Raw genomic sequence first — 16566 nt, 5'->3', positions numbered from 1 at the left:
ATAAAAAAAAACACATTTGGCGCCTAATTTTTAGTCGCCGGTTTGGTCGCTAGAAAACGGTCGGGAAAGGTATTGGCGACTGAAAAGCTTTTAGTCGCCAAAAAGCAAGTCTTTAGTGACTAAAACTTTGGTCACTAATAGTCAATTATATTTTTTAAATTATACATTTGGCGACTAAATTTTTAGTCGCCAATAGTCAATTATATTTTTTAAAATTATACATTTACTGACTAATGTTTTAGTTGCCAATACTCAAGGAATCGGCGACCAAACAGATTTAGTCGCCAAAAGCTCATTCCGAAAAAAAAAATTTACACCCTGCACACCATTAACTTTATACAACAGACTCCTTTCACTACGCCTCCATAACATCATATGATTATATATGCAACATATATTATTTATATATTACTTAGACCCGTATTAATATAAAAGTATATATATAAACATAATTATTTTTTATTGAACATAATTTATGTAAAAATAAATTATTTAGTAGAAAAAAAAGGAGACCACTTTTGGCGACTAAACATAATTTTAGTCGCCAATTCTATACTTTTGGCTACTAATTATTTTTTAGTTGTTAAAAAAAAATTTCCCGCGCTAAAATTACCACTTTTGGCGATTAAACTTTTTTTTAGTCGCCAAAAAGCTTCACTTTTGGCTACTAAACATGTTTTTAGTCGTCGAATGCTTCACTTTTGGCTACTGATTTTTTTTTAGTCGCCAAAGGGCCTTACTTTTGGCTACTAAAATTTTTTTAGTCGGTAAAAGTCTCACTTTTGGCGACCAAATAGATTTTTAATCGCCGAATGCCTCACTTTTGGCTACTAAATTTTTTTTAATCGCTAAAAGGCCTTACTTTTGGCTACTAAAATTTTTTTAGTCGCTAAAAGCCATATATCGGCGACCAAACATATTTTTAGTCGCCAAAACTTATACTTTTGGCTATTAAATTTTTATAATAACCAAAAATCTTTACTTTTGGCTACTAATGCATTTTTAGTCGCCAAATACTATACTTTCAGCGACGAAATGTGATTTTTTAGTCGCCAATAGTGCTTTTTCTTGTAGTGATTATTCTATATCATGGATTTGTCATTTTTATAGGGATTCTATATATGAAATTATACTTTATTTCTTACATTATTTTATATAATCATAACTTACAAGAGGAAAAACCTGCACAACAATAATACTCTTGAAAAATCTCTAAAGTTTGAATTTACTACTTAGGTTACTTTTTCAATTATTGAACAGTAAGTTCTTTTATGTTTTGATATTATATTACAGATAATTAATTACTTCACACACTGAAATGTATCTATCGGTTGGATGTTTTCATTATTTTTTTCTTTTTGGCTTTAGATATTGTTATGTGATTCTTTTTTTGGTTAGTCGTTGTTGAATTTGTTTTATATAATTGATATTTTAATTTAATTAAGAGTGTTTATTTTACAATCTTTTAATTTAATATGTATTTGTATATCATATAAAATTATTATATGATAATCCAAGCACAATATATTTATATTTAATTTTTTTATGAATTTTATATAATTTCTATTTCTACATATTTTATTTTTCAAATGAATATAAAAGAAAATTAAATCGTGAGAATTACTTTTAATTTTATGTTACTAATTCTTTTTCTAATTTAAATATTATTTTTAATATCAAAATAAGTATTTATTTTACTATTTTATAATTTAATATATATCATACAAAATTGTTATATGATAATTATACTTTTATAATATGATATAATTAAAATTATCAAAACACACAAAGAATTTAACTAAAATTAATATATAAATATTCAAGTAACAATTTTATAAAATTATAGCGTCAACATTATCAAAATAAATAATTAAAATAACGCTTTAATTCTAATTTTAAATTTAAATTTAAATTATTCTTTTATAACATACATTATATTATCAAATATTTTAAAAAAATAAAAAATAATACTTAATAGTTTACAATAATAATTAACATGGATATATTTTATTTTTATATATATATATATATATATTTTTCAAAAGTCTTAATTTTTTATTCATTTATTTATTTTTATCTTCTCCAACTGAAGAGAAGATATTTCAAAATTCTTATTTCCAGTTTCAATACATTTTTGCCACATGCTTGTCAAGTTGTCACCGCCAGGACTGAAATCACCTTTCCCTCCCTCCGTTCCCTCGAGTAGTTATTGGATGCTTCTATACCATGGTCATATGGTGGTCTAAGTTATTGTGATTGACGAAAAAGGTAATATCATGATTTTTTATTAGGTGACTAATGTTTCATTTGGCAACATATTATTTTAATAATTATTTGATTTTTTATGAAATAAAAATATTAAAAATTTTAAAAATTTTGTTAAAATTTTTACTAAATATTTCACATGGTATGATGTTGTGAGTCGCACATCTATATGAAATCTTTGTAAAAATTTTGATAAAATTTTTATAATCTCCAACATTATTTTTTAATAAAAAGAGTGATATGAAAATTTATAATCAATTTTTAATTTTTTAATTAAAATATATAATTATAAAAAAAATTAGCGAGAAATATAAACAGGTGACGTGCTAGAAATATTGAATGGTTTTCCCCTTCCCTCTCTCTCTCTCTCTCCCTCTCTACAATTTATATAAGCACGCACGTGGTACATGTATCCACAATAACCAATCTAGCAAACTCGCCATTATTGATTCACTCACCAAAAATTCAAATCTTCTTTTCAGAAGATACGAATTCTCTTCTACTAGCAATTCCACTTTCTCTTGATCCAAACACCACGATTCGCATCCTCACTGATTCGAATCTGAATCTCTCCTCGTTTTGCACTCATTCCCTACTCTCTTCGCTCAAGTTCAATTCCTCTGTTTGTTGAAGCACATCGAAGCTCTCAGAAGGAAGAAAAAAAAAGGTACTCGAATTCCTAACTAGTCTATATACATAGTTTTTATATGTATTATACATGTTTTGTTCTTCAGCTTTCTTGTCAATCATTGTGCTTCTCGTTATGGCTGTTTAATTTGTCTTTGTACTGTAAGGACTTGTTTGATTGGTCTAATTATAAGTATAAGATTGAGATTATTATTAATCCATGGATACGATTAATAACGCAAAGCAGAGGATTATATATTTTTATATCTATTGCAAAATAAACGTGGACGAGAGGAAATTATTTATCTCGCTAATTGAGTTACATAACCAATCTTACATTAATTTCATAGATTTTTAATCTCTTCATTATTAATCCTACTAATCAAACAGGCCCTAAACACTATCAATGATTTTTATGTAAGTGGTCGAAGGGGAGGATGTATTTTGATAAAGAAAAGACTAGTTTGTGCTACATAGTTAATTTGTTGATGAGTACCGCGTATGTATGTATATTCTGACTAGTTTTTCAGAGATTGAAGAGTCATGAGAAATTTGATGGGCATGTTCTGCTGAATCAGCCAAATTGAACGTTTCAATTATTGATACAAATGTTCTAAAATGTCTTCTCTTTTTTTTTTTGGACTTTTTAAGACTAGTATGAGCACACCAAAATTGCAGAAAGTTGTGTAAAGTTAGTTACTTGGGAGTTTTATAACCTCAAGTTTGTGATTTTGATGATTTGTGCTACATATGTAGTTAATTTGTTGATAAGTATATCACGAATGTATATCCTGACTAGGTTTTTGGAGACCCAGTCATGAGAAATTTAATGGGCATGTTCTGCTGATATAACCAAATTGAACATGGCTGAGTCCAATGAAGCACGGGTACTCCAAAAATAGTGCCATACGAGTACCGGGTACTTACCGGATGCGGGTACGCATACCGGGTACGGCGAAAGAGGGTCTGGTACATTTAGTTCATTCGGATACGGCGTGGGTACGCCATGGGTACGCCATGGGTATGCCATGGGTACGCCGTTGATACGTTTCGGGTACGCCAGGACCAATTTTTTTTTTTTTTTCCCTTGAAGATCAACAATTATTATTTGTTTATTTGTTTATTTTTTTTTTGTGCCCTTGCAGATTAGTAATTTTGATGTTTCTCTACTGTCTTATCTATCTGTATGAATTGTATAAGCATATCAACAAATGATTTTGATATTTTTAAAAAGTAATTTGAACAAAAAAAAAAATAACAAGGCCTATGAAGGGTAGTTCTGCGTATGACTATGCATTATACTTTTGCTTCAGATCCTTTTAGAATTTCTTTATAAAATCTTTAACCATAACAAACTTTTAAAGTTTATGCACAAAATATTAAAAATTGATACTGTATTAGTTGATTAATAGTGGTTGAGAGTGATGCAATTTTATGTATTATGCAAATTGCAATTGACAACCTGTCCCAATTGAGAATTTTTTTTCCTTTACTGTTGGCAATTAACTTTAAATCTTTCTTTGGTCTCCTGTTATTTCTTTGGTCTCACCTTATAAAAATAGCAAATTGATGAGCAAAAAGAAAAATTTTAAAAATAAATTATGATCACAAATTCACAGTACATAACATGTCAAAGTGAGAGATTTCACAAATATTATTTTTAACGCTTAATGGTTTTAAATTATAGGAAAATGAGTAGTTCTCTTTTTAGTTTTGATGTTTAATTTTAATTTGTAGGTTGGATCCTTTAACCATAATTATATCTAAAAAAAATAATAATAAAAATATCGGCGTACCGCAGCCGTACCCGTATCATACTTTTTTTGAGTTTTGCCGAATCGATGTACCCGCACTCGTACCCGTACCGTACTCGTACCTACACCCGTGCTTCCTTGCTGCTTATTTATTGGACATTTCAATTATTGATATAATTGTTCTAAAATGTCTTTTTGTGACTTCTAAACGATGTATAACGACACATAAAAGCAAAAAGTTGTGTATAGTTAGTTACTCTAAAGTTTTACAACCTCAATTGTGTGCTTTAGTTGATTGAACACTTCACTGACCAGAAAACAATTCATGGAGGGTCGGGCAGGCTAGTTGTTTCCATTCTTTAAAACATTGGTGTACATAATTTTCTTAATGGGAGTGAGGATAGAATTCTGCATACAAAGTTCGTACAGGCATTAATACCAATGGTTGGGTAGATATGTGCTTATCCGAATATTAAATTGCTTATTGACCAGTCTGTCTTGCTTGTTTTGGTTATATTTTATGGAATATAATGATAGTTTTTGTCCTATTTATTTGACTTCACATTTAAGCTATGTAATGAGGGAATGACATCAACCTTAAAAGGCTATAACTTATTTGTTGCATTCTTTAAGAAACTAATTTTGCAACATAAGGTAACAAATTAATAGTGATCTTTGTTGGAAAGCATCATATCAGATTATGTGCACACTTGAACTGGTTGATTTCTTGCTGTTGAAATATTAATACTTCGCCATTTTATTTTTCTCGTATCAATTATGCAGTGAGAGATGGTTAACTTTGGGAAAAAGTTGAAGGAAAGACAAATTCAAGAATGGCAAAGGTATGTAAACATGTATTTTGGTTTGAAGTAGTTTCTGTTGCTTACTACCTATGTGCATTTTCTAGGTGTCATGATATTTTTCTTCAAAAAATAAGAAAAAGAAGTTTCATTTTCTAGCCAGTCATTGGTTAGTGACAAGACAAGTATCTTTTCATTCTCATGTTTTATCACGAAAGTTGGCATGCTAGGAGTGGGATGTTATACATTATGTCCTATCCAGCTAGAGTTAATTCTTTCCTCGGCTAATTCTGTAGCCTATGATGATCTTGGTTAATTGGCTATTATATTTTGTGAATTAATAGATCTCCAAATCGATAGATGTTAACAGTACATGAGGTGGAAAAGATCCAAGTTCTTGTCAATTGTCACTAACCAACTATGGTGCTATCAGCTATGTACGAGTTCCCGGGTGGAATATAAAAATTAAATTTATTCCTTTGAGCAGCATATGGCCATCAATCTGTTTGTATATGTGAAGATGCATGATCCAGCATACCTGGTTGTGGAGTGAAAAATCAATGAGTCATAAATCAAAACTTGGAATAGGCTGGTTGATTATTATTGATTTTATCATAGAACATCTTTTTAATATTCTCTAATTTGTTGCCATTTCAGATATTACATCAACTACAAATTAATGAAGAAGAAAGTAAAGCAATATGCTCACCAAATTCAAATTGGATCAATAGAACGCCGACATGTTCTCAAAGATTTCTCAAGAATGCTGGATAACCAGGTATGCTAGAATATATACGTTGGCTTATTGTTTCTAAAAGTGTTCGTTTGTAAGCGATAGAAAGGTCCGCAGAGTTGGATTTAACTTTGAAACATGTACCTGTAATGAAAATTCTATAGTAGACCAGTCAAACCTTCTAAATAACCAAGGAAACATAATGCTCTTGTTAGATGGTTGTCCCATCAAGATTCTGAATGTCTCATCAGAGGCCAAATACCTCAGAGTGGCTTCCCGTTTGAAGAAGTGTGTTTTTTTTTTTTTTTTTAATTTTTCTCTTGTTCTGCCTGTATGATAATGAGATTTAATGGACATACACTCCTGAGTCTTGTTAGCTTCATTACAATGTTCCTTTTATATGTACACATGTGAGTGTATGATACTTCTGATTGAGAAGCTTGTTCAATATCATACAGGCAGGCGCTTTGCAAAATATGATTTTTCATGTTTCTGCATGGCATTCTAATTTCCATTTCATGCCTAAGGTTGAATATATAACATTTGTTTTCTTCCTATTATCATTTGTTGAATATTTAATTTATGCTTTCTCCTTGTTATAATTACAGATTGAAAAGATTGTCCTTTTTCTGTTGCAACAACAAGGACTACTTGCAAGCAGGATTGTCAAGCTTGGAGAACAGCAAGATTCTCTTCAACAGCAGCCAGATATATCCAAGATATCCGAACTACGAGAAGCTTATAGAGCAGTGGGACGAGATCTTTTGAAGCTTCTAATTTTTGTTGAGATGAATGCAATTGGTCTGCGTAAGATACTTAAGAAGTTTGACAAACGATTTGGCTATAGATTCACTGATTACTATGTTAAAACTCGTGCTAATCACCCTTATTCCCAGCTGCAACAAGTGTTCAAGCATGTGGTAATGTGCCCACATCAATGGCTTTGTTTTCTCTTTTGTTTGTTTGTATCTTTTTTTTTGTTTTTTTTTTTTTTGTTTTCCTTTCCTTCTATGCACTTTAGGCATTTTTATACTTGACGCTTCTAGATGGGACTCTTCTTAGATGCTGGTTTTATTCTTGGGGTAGGTGAGCGATAATAGAGTAGCTAGGTGGTGTAATGAAATTACATGTTTGTGTGTATCAACCTATCACTCACAATGAATGGAACTTTCAGGGGTTAGGGGCAGTTGTGGGAGCCGTATCTCGCAATCTTGCAGATCTTCAGGACCGTCAAGGAAGCTACTTATCCATTTATGACCAACCGGCTCTGCCCCTACAGGTTTTTCTCACATCTGCTTCTACTTAATCCAGTTCATTCCGATTGTTGTTTTTGTCTCCTAATGCAACATTGCATCTTAAACCTTGTATAGGACAGCAGCATTTGCTTATTTCTTAGTATTGTTACTGATAAGGTTCATCTGCAGGATCCTGTCATTGAATCCATAAAAGCAGCTGTAGACAGATTAACACACTCAACAAACTTCCTTCACTTTTTGGCACAACATGCACTTACAATGCAAGAAGAGTTACCTACTCCAACTGAGGAATATGCTGATGATCAGACATACCATTTTATGTCGCTTCTCTTGAACTTAGCAAACACATTTCTGTACATGGTCAACTCATATATCATTGTTCCAACAGCCGATGACTATTCTATCAGCCTTGGTGCTGCTGCAACTGTTTGTGGGATTGTGATTGGTGCAATGGCCGTTGCGCAGGTCTTTTCTTCAGTGTATTTCAGTGCTTGGTCAAATAAATCATACTTCAAACCTTTAGTATTTAGTAGTATAGTTCTGCTTGTGGGAAATATCATGTATGCATTGGCTTACGACCTTAATTCAATTGCAGTTCTTCTAATGGGCCGTATATTTTGTGGGTAAGCCTCTCACTCTCTCTCTCCCCTCTGGGTGTGCTGGTGCAACATTTGCTTTTTATCCATATTCCTAGAAACATTAAAGGTTAAAATATATGCTGATGAACCGAACAGAACTTCAAGCAAGAAGTATAAGATTATGATTAGGAAGACCTGTTATTAGTGATATCATTTTCTTATGATAATATGGCTTGCTTTACTTTCCTTAGCAATTGCACATGCACTAATTTGTGCACAGTTAGTTTTTTCCTCATTTTTGCCTAGGGCCCTAGACATAACAAGTTTGTGGCATTTGAGATTGTAACGGTACCTCATAACATACTTCAAAACAAATGTGTTTTTCCAAATTTGCAGCTTGGGTTCTGCCAGAGCTGTTAACCGGCGTTATATCAGCGACTGTGTACCACTCAAAATCCGCTTGCAGGCTTCAGCAGCTTTTGTTAGTGCCAGTGCTCTTGGAATGGCTTGTGGCCCTGCACTTGCTGGCTTACTTCAAACTAATTTCAAGATTTACAAGATCACATTTAACCAAGATACTTTGCCTGGATGGGTTATGTCTGTAGCATGGCTTTTTTATCTAATATGGTTATGGATCTCATTTAAAGAACCTTCACGTGAGACTGATCAGAAACATACACCTGAAGGACATAATGCTGGTATTTTCACTTCTATGATTCGCTTTGTGTGCTTGTGAAAAAGATTAAAACTCTTGAAATTTTATTAAGCTGGTCTGCAGAAGTGGTTGAATTAGTTGAAGTTTTACTTGGATCTACTATAGAATACTATGTCCAAATCAGTGTAACTTTGGTAATTTAGTAAGTCTCGCGTTAGTTGCCCAGAGTCTTCAAAATATTAGGGTGTTGCACTTTCTTATCTCTACACAAAGGTATCTCACTTGTTTCTTTGTTGTGTAGATTTGAGTTTTCCCAGATAATTTAGTAGCTAAAATGTTTAGTATGTTAAAGAGTTTATACAATTAAAAAAAATCAATATTTGCTAATGTAATCCACAGAAGTCAGGCAAAAGTTGTGTTGGCCTGTATATGGGCATGAGTATGTTATTTTTTGAATCTTTTTCAATCACTCAAACTGTTCTTCGGAAAATGCTGGTCTGCTCATGTGTTCCAGATTATGATTATAAAATAATTAAATTATATATCTAAATGTATAATATATGTATACTTCTATTTGTCAATATCTGAAAAGGCTGACAGAGATGATGGATGTTTTGTATTGCAGGTCAAGTAGAGAATGATGCACTTGAAAGTGGTCTTGCTCAACCATTGCTCTATAGTTCAGAAGCCAATCAACAAGATGAAGATGATGACCAAGAATGTGATGAAACTGAAGAAGCTCCTGAGGAGTCTCGTCAACCAGCCACTTCTTTAGCAGCGGCATATAGATTACTCACTCCATCTGTAAAGGTACTTTTTGACTCTTGAGTTTTCATTTTCAATAATCTCTGATTCACTGGACATCAACAAAATTTAAGTTAGGGGTTCTTGTTATTAAAACGGCTAATAATAATTTAGCTGGTGGCGGTAGTTTTTATGGACATGAATCTAGATATTCAACACTACAAGAAAGAGCAGAAGTGTCAGAAATATGAATTAATTCATTGGCTTGTAAGAGCAGTAGAGACGTTATATTACCTGATAGACTTATACCCATGTGAGGTAGCTAATTGGTTATATTGTAATCTTAACACAACCATATTTGGTAAATCCTCCTGATTAAAGGGTTATTGACATGGGCCACTACCTATTCATTGTTGGATAATAAAAAATAATGCTTCGAGAATCCACATCTCTAGATAAGAATTGTTTTTATGTCTATGATTTTCATTGGGGTGAGTCAAAACACCTGACTCTTAAGTTTGGTAACCATATGGACTCTGATGTCAGTTTTCTTAGGTCTTCATCACTCTTTGCGGTTCTTTAGCCAAAACATAATTAATTTTTATGTGAGATCTCACAGAGAATTTATCTTATGCTTTCAGGTTCAATTGCTGATTTACTTCATGCTTAAATATGCAATGGAGATTTTACTCTCAGAATCTAGTGTCATCACCACATACTACTTCAATTGGTCCACGAGCACAGTGGCAATTTTTCTTGCTTGTCTTGGCCTAACAGTTCTTCCAATAAACATTGTTGTTGGAAGCTACATCAGCAACATGTTCGAAGACAGGTAATTTGGTGGTGTGCTTTTGATCTCTACTTAATGCTGGACTTTTGTTATACTTGCTGATCTGAACTCTCTCAGTTTAAATAAACAATTCAGTATCAAAAATTTCTTTACAGAAGTCCAAAAACAGGGTTTTCTCTGTTTTAATGTATCTGAAAAGCTTGCACTGGTGCTTTTACATACAGAGAGATCGCTAGATCATTAGTTTGTTCCTCATTGAAATTGAACTATTTTTCTCAAAGCATAAATCCCAGGTTATCCATGAAATTCGGACATTTTTCTGAATAACTCAAAAAACAAGTTGATCTTTTCTTCTTCTCCTGAAAACTACTTCTGCTTAACCAGCCTCCCCTCCCCCAGCTACAGACGTGGTGTGGCAGGAATTATGACCAAGAAATCTATTTTTTTAAGAAGTAAATTACAACCAAGAATCTTTGTTAAATATTTTTCATCTACTTGCTTCCCTACTTTTCAAGATTTGTCAATGAGATAAATTATTGTTATTGTTCATTATGTCACACAAATTTATGGTAATGACATCTTTTCTATCATGACTTGCTGATTCATTTCTCGTTGATCTGATTGTAGGCAAATTTTATTAGCATCTGAAATTATGGTTTGTCTGGGCATACTCCTAAGCTTCCAGATAGTAATTCCATATTCTGTGCCCCAATATGTCTGTTCAGGACTCATTATGTTCGTGTCTGCTGAAGTACTAGAGGGTAAGTTTATATATCTGATGAACTATAAAATGGACAGTTTCTTGGTGGTCTTGCCCTAGATAGTCAATACAAATGTTATGAAATCCTATATTCTCATATTAATGTGATCGATGGTTTCTTACTCCTTTTACTCGGTTTTACTTTCCATCCAGGTGTCAACTTGTCACTCCTCTCTCGGGTTATGTCGTCAAGGCTATCTCGTGGGACCTACAACGGTGGATTGCTATCGACTGAAGCTGGAACTATTGCTCGAGTGATTGCAGATGCGACGATAACTGTGGCAGGGTACTTGGGTGAGAGTAGGCTCTTGAACATAACCCTACTTCCTTCACTCTTAATTTGTATATCCTCTATTATTGCCACCTGCTGTACCTACAATTCTCTCTATTAGTTGTCTCTTGTATTGAGAAAATGTCCTTTAAGGTCCCAAATCATCGCCGGTTCCCTCGCAGTTAGTTTGGAATGAAGGGATTTCATGGGATTGGTACTTAAAAATGAGATTTTCAATGTTTTACTTGTACCCCCCGCGGGTAAAGAGAAAAAAAAAAAGAAAAAAAAAGAGAGAAAGAAAAAGAAAAAGGGAGAAGATTTTTGACTGTTTGGAATAAAGGAATATTGTAAAATTTAATTTAATTTTTTTTTTTCTCTCCCCATTGAAACCAAACAATAGAAGGGAAAATTCTGTACTTAAAATTCCCCTTCGTTTGCCTTATTCAAATTCAATTTCCAAATGGATTTGGTTCTGAACAGTGTTGAAGTTCTCTCTCTAAATTTTTTTGTTAAGGTAATTTGTTTGTAATTGTTCTATACGTATATATATATATATATATATTCAATTTTTTGACTTTCAATTCATGTATCAATGTTGTTGACCAAAAACCTAAAAAAAGTCATTCTTTCTCCACATTGATGTTGTTCCGTTAAAAACCACAACTAGACATGTTGAAAGATGATAAAATTTATAAATTAAAAAACAAAACAAAATGTCATTTAATTTAATTTAATTTAATTTTTTTTATTTTATTTTATTTTTTTTGAATTACAAATCTGAAAAGGACTTTATTTCTTTTTTATTTTAATCATGGCTGGTTGGATTACAGCTAAACTTGAATAAAAATAGATAAGCGGGACCTATTATTTAATATTTATTTTTGGATGCTTTTTATGTATATATATGTAGAAGAAAAATGCTTGGGAGCACTAAAAATGGAGTATTAGAAGGAGGGGTTCCGTCCACTTTCTATGCCTTGTTTTTTTTTTTTTTACCATTTTCAATGCATTAGTGCTATTAGTGGTGTATTTTTTAGTGGTCTAAATCATTGTTGATATGTAGAATTAGGATAATATTGTCTATTCATGTAAATAATCAAGTAGATAGGATATTTATGCAAAAAATAATAATAACAGAGGAAGCATAGTTGTTATTTTCTTTGTTTTTTTGTTTTAAGAGATGTGATTCAATCAGGTAGTTACTTATGTCTAACGACTTATTTTTTGTATGAATAATTTTTGATAGATTTTACAAATTGAAGAGTTTGGTTCACTAAGATGGGCTTGGGGTAGAGCCACATATATACACTCTAATTCACATTTTAGATTGGAGGATATTTTTTGAAACAGAGATTGGAGGATATAGTTTATATAGAAGTGATATATCCCTAAAAATGAAATTCTAAGCACAGCTCTATATTTCCGTTCAAAACAAAAAACACAGCTCTATACACTTGGGTGATGAAAAAAAAAAACCAAATATTACTTTACAGAGGACCCACCAAACCCTAGAGCTCCATTAGAGCTCTTATTTTAGAACTCTAAAATATTTTTCTAGTTTATAAGATTGTCGGTCCACTTTAGATCAATTTTTGATGATTCTACCTAATAGTTCAACTTGGAGGACAAAGCAAATCATCTTTCTTTTTCCAAAAAAAAAAGCCTTAATCTTAACAACTTAGGGTATGTTTGGTTTGTGTTTGAGAGATGTGTTTTAGAGATAAAAAGTACGAAAAGTTGTTTGGTTTGGTTTTTTTCAAAAGATGTTTTGAAAAATTATTTTGAGAGAGAGTTTTGAAAAAAGTGATTGATTTGATGTGTGTGAGAACGAGATTTGTTTGGAAAACTTGTTTGGTTTACAAGTTTTGAGAAATTTTTTTGGGAAAATTTGTTTGGTTTGATTACTTTTAAAAACTTATTTGTAGAGAAAATTTCCCAAAATTTTTTCAGAAATACAAACCAAACAAACCCTTAATTTCTTCAGTAGATAATTTACTTGACAAATTTTATAATTTCAACGGTTTGAATAAAAAAAAAACAAGCTGACAAATTAGACGCTCCAATCTAAACAGTGGACGGGAGCCAAGCTTGGTTCTAAAATTACTCTAAAAGCAAATGAAAAAAATCAGGAGAATATAACAAAAGGATATACCTCTAAGACCCAAAGTTCAGCTGCCACCTCTCATAAACCACAATCAAAAGATGGCATCCCCTCTGAACTGCTTTATAACCTTCCCTTCACCACCAGAGAGAGAGAGAGAGAGAGAGAGAGAGAGAGAGAATGTTCTTTTTAAAAACATTAATTGATGAATCGAAATCATGCTAAGTAGAAGAATCAAACAATCATATATGCAACGAGCCTTTTTCATGAAGAAAGGAGTGCTTTGCAATGGATGCGAAAAAGCAAGCATCATTCAAAGGATATCCATGGCATATGCTCTTTAAACCCTCCAAAGGCAAGGATGAAGGAGCCTATAAAGCTCTCGACTTGGTCCATCGGCCTCAAATCGTAGCGCGACAAGAGATATGAAGAGGGTTTTCAATAAGCGAACCAGTTATAGGGCAACACTCCAACGGCAGCTGTTCCTAGTCTTTGGGACGATCAGTTGCCAAGGGAGAGTTGCCCTACAATTGCTTCAGCTTAATATATACATAAACTCCCAAATAAGAAGAGCATGTGTATACTTGCATTTCATGCACAAGGTATGATCATAAACCCAAAGTGTGTACCTTGCATTTCTTTAAAACGATTCTATATTATCTGTTACTTAGCTTTGGTTTATTAGAGCAATTCCAAAAGTCATTTTTCGGGACTTGTTACAGTGCAAAAAAAATTATATTTTGATTATACCTCTTTAATAGTGACTTTTTATTTTTGCACAATTAAGTTTTTCACATCACCATTTTGGGAGTCAAATTCGAACTACAAAATCCTTGAGTCTGAATAGGACTAGAGCGCGACCTCTTGGCCAAGCTAGAAAAGAGTTAGTCATGGCGACTGAACTAGCTAGTTCGGAAGACCAAAGTGGTTTATGGGCACGAACGTTAGTTTGAACAACCAGACTAGGTCAATGCTTGGTCCTGCAAACACGGACCAAAAACTCCTAGAAATCCGCAAGTGTTGAACACCATCCCACATAAAGTGGAGCTCATATGAGCAGTGGCAATGGAAGCTCAACCACCTTCAACAGATACCTGGGAGGTATAAACTCTGGAATTCAACCCAGATAGAGGTATGCAACAATTTACACTATAAACTCTCTTGCCCCATCGCTTTCAAGCTTATTGATTTACGCATCAAAGAGTTTCCTGGTTGACCACCAAGCGGAGTGCCTTGGTGCTGTTTGGTGTAACTTATTATAAGCTAAAAGTTGATAATCAGAAAGCAGAAATCAAAAGCCTTCATTCCCCAACTTTTAAATAATTAGTTTTTCTTAGCTTATTTAAGCTATTTCTGCCTAAAAAACTGTTAGCAGAAGCTACATCAAACAATCTGGCACAAATTTCTAAATTAAAATAAACTATAATCACTCCCTATAATTCACACCAAACACCCCCTTGTTTTGTGAGTGTTTCAGGCTTTATTTAATCAAGTTGTCATCGGAGCACTGTCGCAGCAAAATGTGGTCAATTTTTTTCCTACACAACTATTATTCAGCTAATTTCTGCATGACCTACTTTAGATCAACTGAGTACTTTCTCTCACTAATCTAGATGAGTTCGTACTTGAGTTTTGTATAGTTGTAGAATTTTCTAGTTGTGAATTTTGATTTGTGGAAGTAGTGAACTCTGATAGGAAAAACCAGTTGGGTTTTTAGTACAAATTTGACATGGCGAAAATTTAGTTTGTCAAATTTTGAATTAAATTTGACACGATTGGAGAGGGGTTTCTTTGAAGTTTAATAATTTTTTTGGCTTTAAATAACTGTTGAAGGAATGGATCTTCGCATGTTTCTAGTGCAACATATGGGTATGGGAACTAAATTAATTCATATATGATCTTTGGATAGGATTATGGCAAATCAAACTATTCAAATTCAATTTATATTCGACTTGTTAGATAAAAAAATAATGCAATGAATACATGTTAAATTTTATTTTATTTTTTAAGCTCAACTCGATAAATTTATATCTATTATTAAAAAAAAAAACAATTATTACTCGTCAACTTGATTAAATCTCGTTTAAAACCCACTCAAAAATTAAAGAAGTAAAATTAGAACATATTTTGAGGCTTTATTAATCAAACTTAACAACTGATCAACTACTTGACTTAGCTTTAAGGTATATGATTTTTAATTAATCATCCAATCGTAAGTCTACGTTGTTCTTGTTAGCCAACATTTGAAAATGTTTAATCTTTACGAATTTTTTTTAAGGATGTTTACCCCTTCTTTTTTTTTTTTTTTTTTTTTTTTTTTTCCTTTTTTGAAGGCATCTCTAACGCATATGGTGGCTTGCTCAAATAGTAAAACTTCTTGTTGACATTTTTGAGATGCAAGTTTGTGGAAAAATGCTTGGGAGCATTAGAAATGGAGCACTAGAAAGACCACTAATGATGTGGTAGTGGGCCCCGCCCACTTTTTATGCCTTGTTTCTTCATTTTATTTTTTTTTTACCAATCCCAATGCATTAGTGCTATTAGTGGTGCATTTTTTAGTGGTCTAAATCATTGTTGCAGGTTTGTGTCAAAGTCATTTAAAAAACAAAAATGTCTAAGATTCTTTTTTTTTTTTAACCCCCTTTGACCCTTTCTCTCTCTCTCATTGGTTGGATTTTTTTTTTTTTTTTGGTTTCCCTTGTCCTCCAATCACCACCTGCCACATGTGTGGGGGGTGATTGAAGGGGGTCTCCATCACTCCTCTTTAAAAAATGAGATAATAGTGTATACAAATATGATTTAGAGCTTTAAAAGGAGAATTCTAGGAAAACTCTAATATAATCGACTCTACCTGTGATGTGATATGTGTATCTATATTTTTGTTTTTGATTTCTTGCCACGTAAGTAGAGCTCAAATTAGAACTCTATTTCTAGAGCTCTGTATCACTTCCGTAGTGTATATATCTTGCCTTTTTCAAATCCCATTTTTATAATAGCTTTATGGGCTCTATTTGGTGCAACTTATAACTTTTATTTTGGGAGATTTGGTGATAGACCCTCGCTGTCTAATTTGTCTTTCAAAAGGACAAGAATTATATAGGTATTTTTAAAATTCCGTAATATTTTAAAACTTATTTTTTTTTACTATATTACTTTCATATCTATCAACTCTCCTATTAAGTCATCTTCACAGTGTGTTTCAGAGTAAAATTTTATTTTGAATGATAGTAAA

The 16566-nt window shown here is 32.4% G+C and overlaps 1 protein-coding gene and 1 long non-coding RNA gene across 3 annotated transcripts; both read left to right on the top strand.

Moving 5' to 3' along the window:
- Positions 1-2575: 2575 nt before the first annotated feature.
- Positions 2576-11814, top strand: LOC114266568 (SPX domain-containing membrane protein At4g22990). Of its 2 annotated transcripts, none has more exons than XM_028207483.2 (11): positions 2576-2932; positions 5430-5488; positions 6104-6224; positions 6788-7099; positions 7354-7458; positions 7604-8058; positions 8410-8711; positions 9294-9478; positions 10054-10244; positions 10830-10963; positions 11116-11814. In XM_028207483.2, exons 2-11 carry the CDS (start codon positions 5436-5438, stop codon positions 11352-11354), a joined length of 2097 nt encoding a protein of 698 aa, XP_028063284.2. In that variant the 5' UTR covers positions 2576-2932; positions 5430-5435; the 3' UTR covers positions 11355-11814. The 2 variants fall into 2 exon arrangements, with proteins under 2 accessions (XP_028063284.2, XP_028063285.2); XM_028207484.2 differs by lacking the exon at positions 2576-2932 and adding an exon at positions 3692-3946.
- Positions 11815-13797: 1983 nt separating this feature from the next.
- On the top strand, positions 13798-15898 carry LOC145803000 (uncharacterized). The gene is made up of 2 exons (XR_014344933.1): positions 13798-13936; positions 15668-15898. It is a non-coding gene; the product is annotated as an uncharacterized LOC145803000 (long non-coding RNA).
- The last annotated feature ends 668 nt before the right edge of the window (positions 15899-16566 follow it).

The sequence above is a fragment of the Camellia sinensis genome, chromosome 11 (assembly GCF_055761805.1).
Source record: "Camellia sinensis isolate YWXY chromosome 11, ASM5576180v1, whole genome shotgun sequence".
Classification (NCBI taxonomy): Eukaryota; Viridiplantae; Streptophyta; class Magnoliopsida; order Ericales; family Theaceae; genus Camellia; species Camellia sinensis.
This window is presented reverse-complemented; position numbering and strand designations above follow the sequence as displayed.

Coding starts and splice junctions, on each gene's coding strand:
- LOC114266568 (XM_028207483.2), top strand. CDS start 5,436: ATGGTTAACTTTGGGAAAAAGTTGAAGGAAAGACAAATTCAAGAATGG. Junction 7,459..7,603: donor AACCGGCTCTGCCCCTACAG/GTTTTTCTCACA, acceptor GTTCATCTGCAG/GATCCTGTCATTGAATCCAT. Junction 8,059..8,409: donor ATGGGCCGTATATTTTGTGG/GTAAGCCTCTCA, acceptor CCAAATTTGCAG/CTTGGGTTCTGCCAGAGCTG.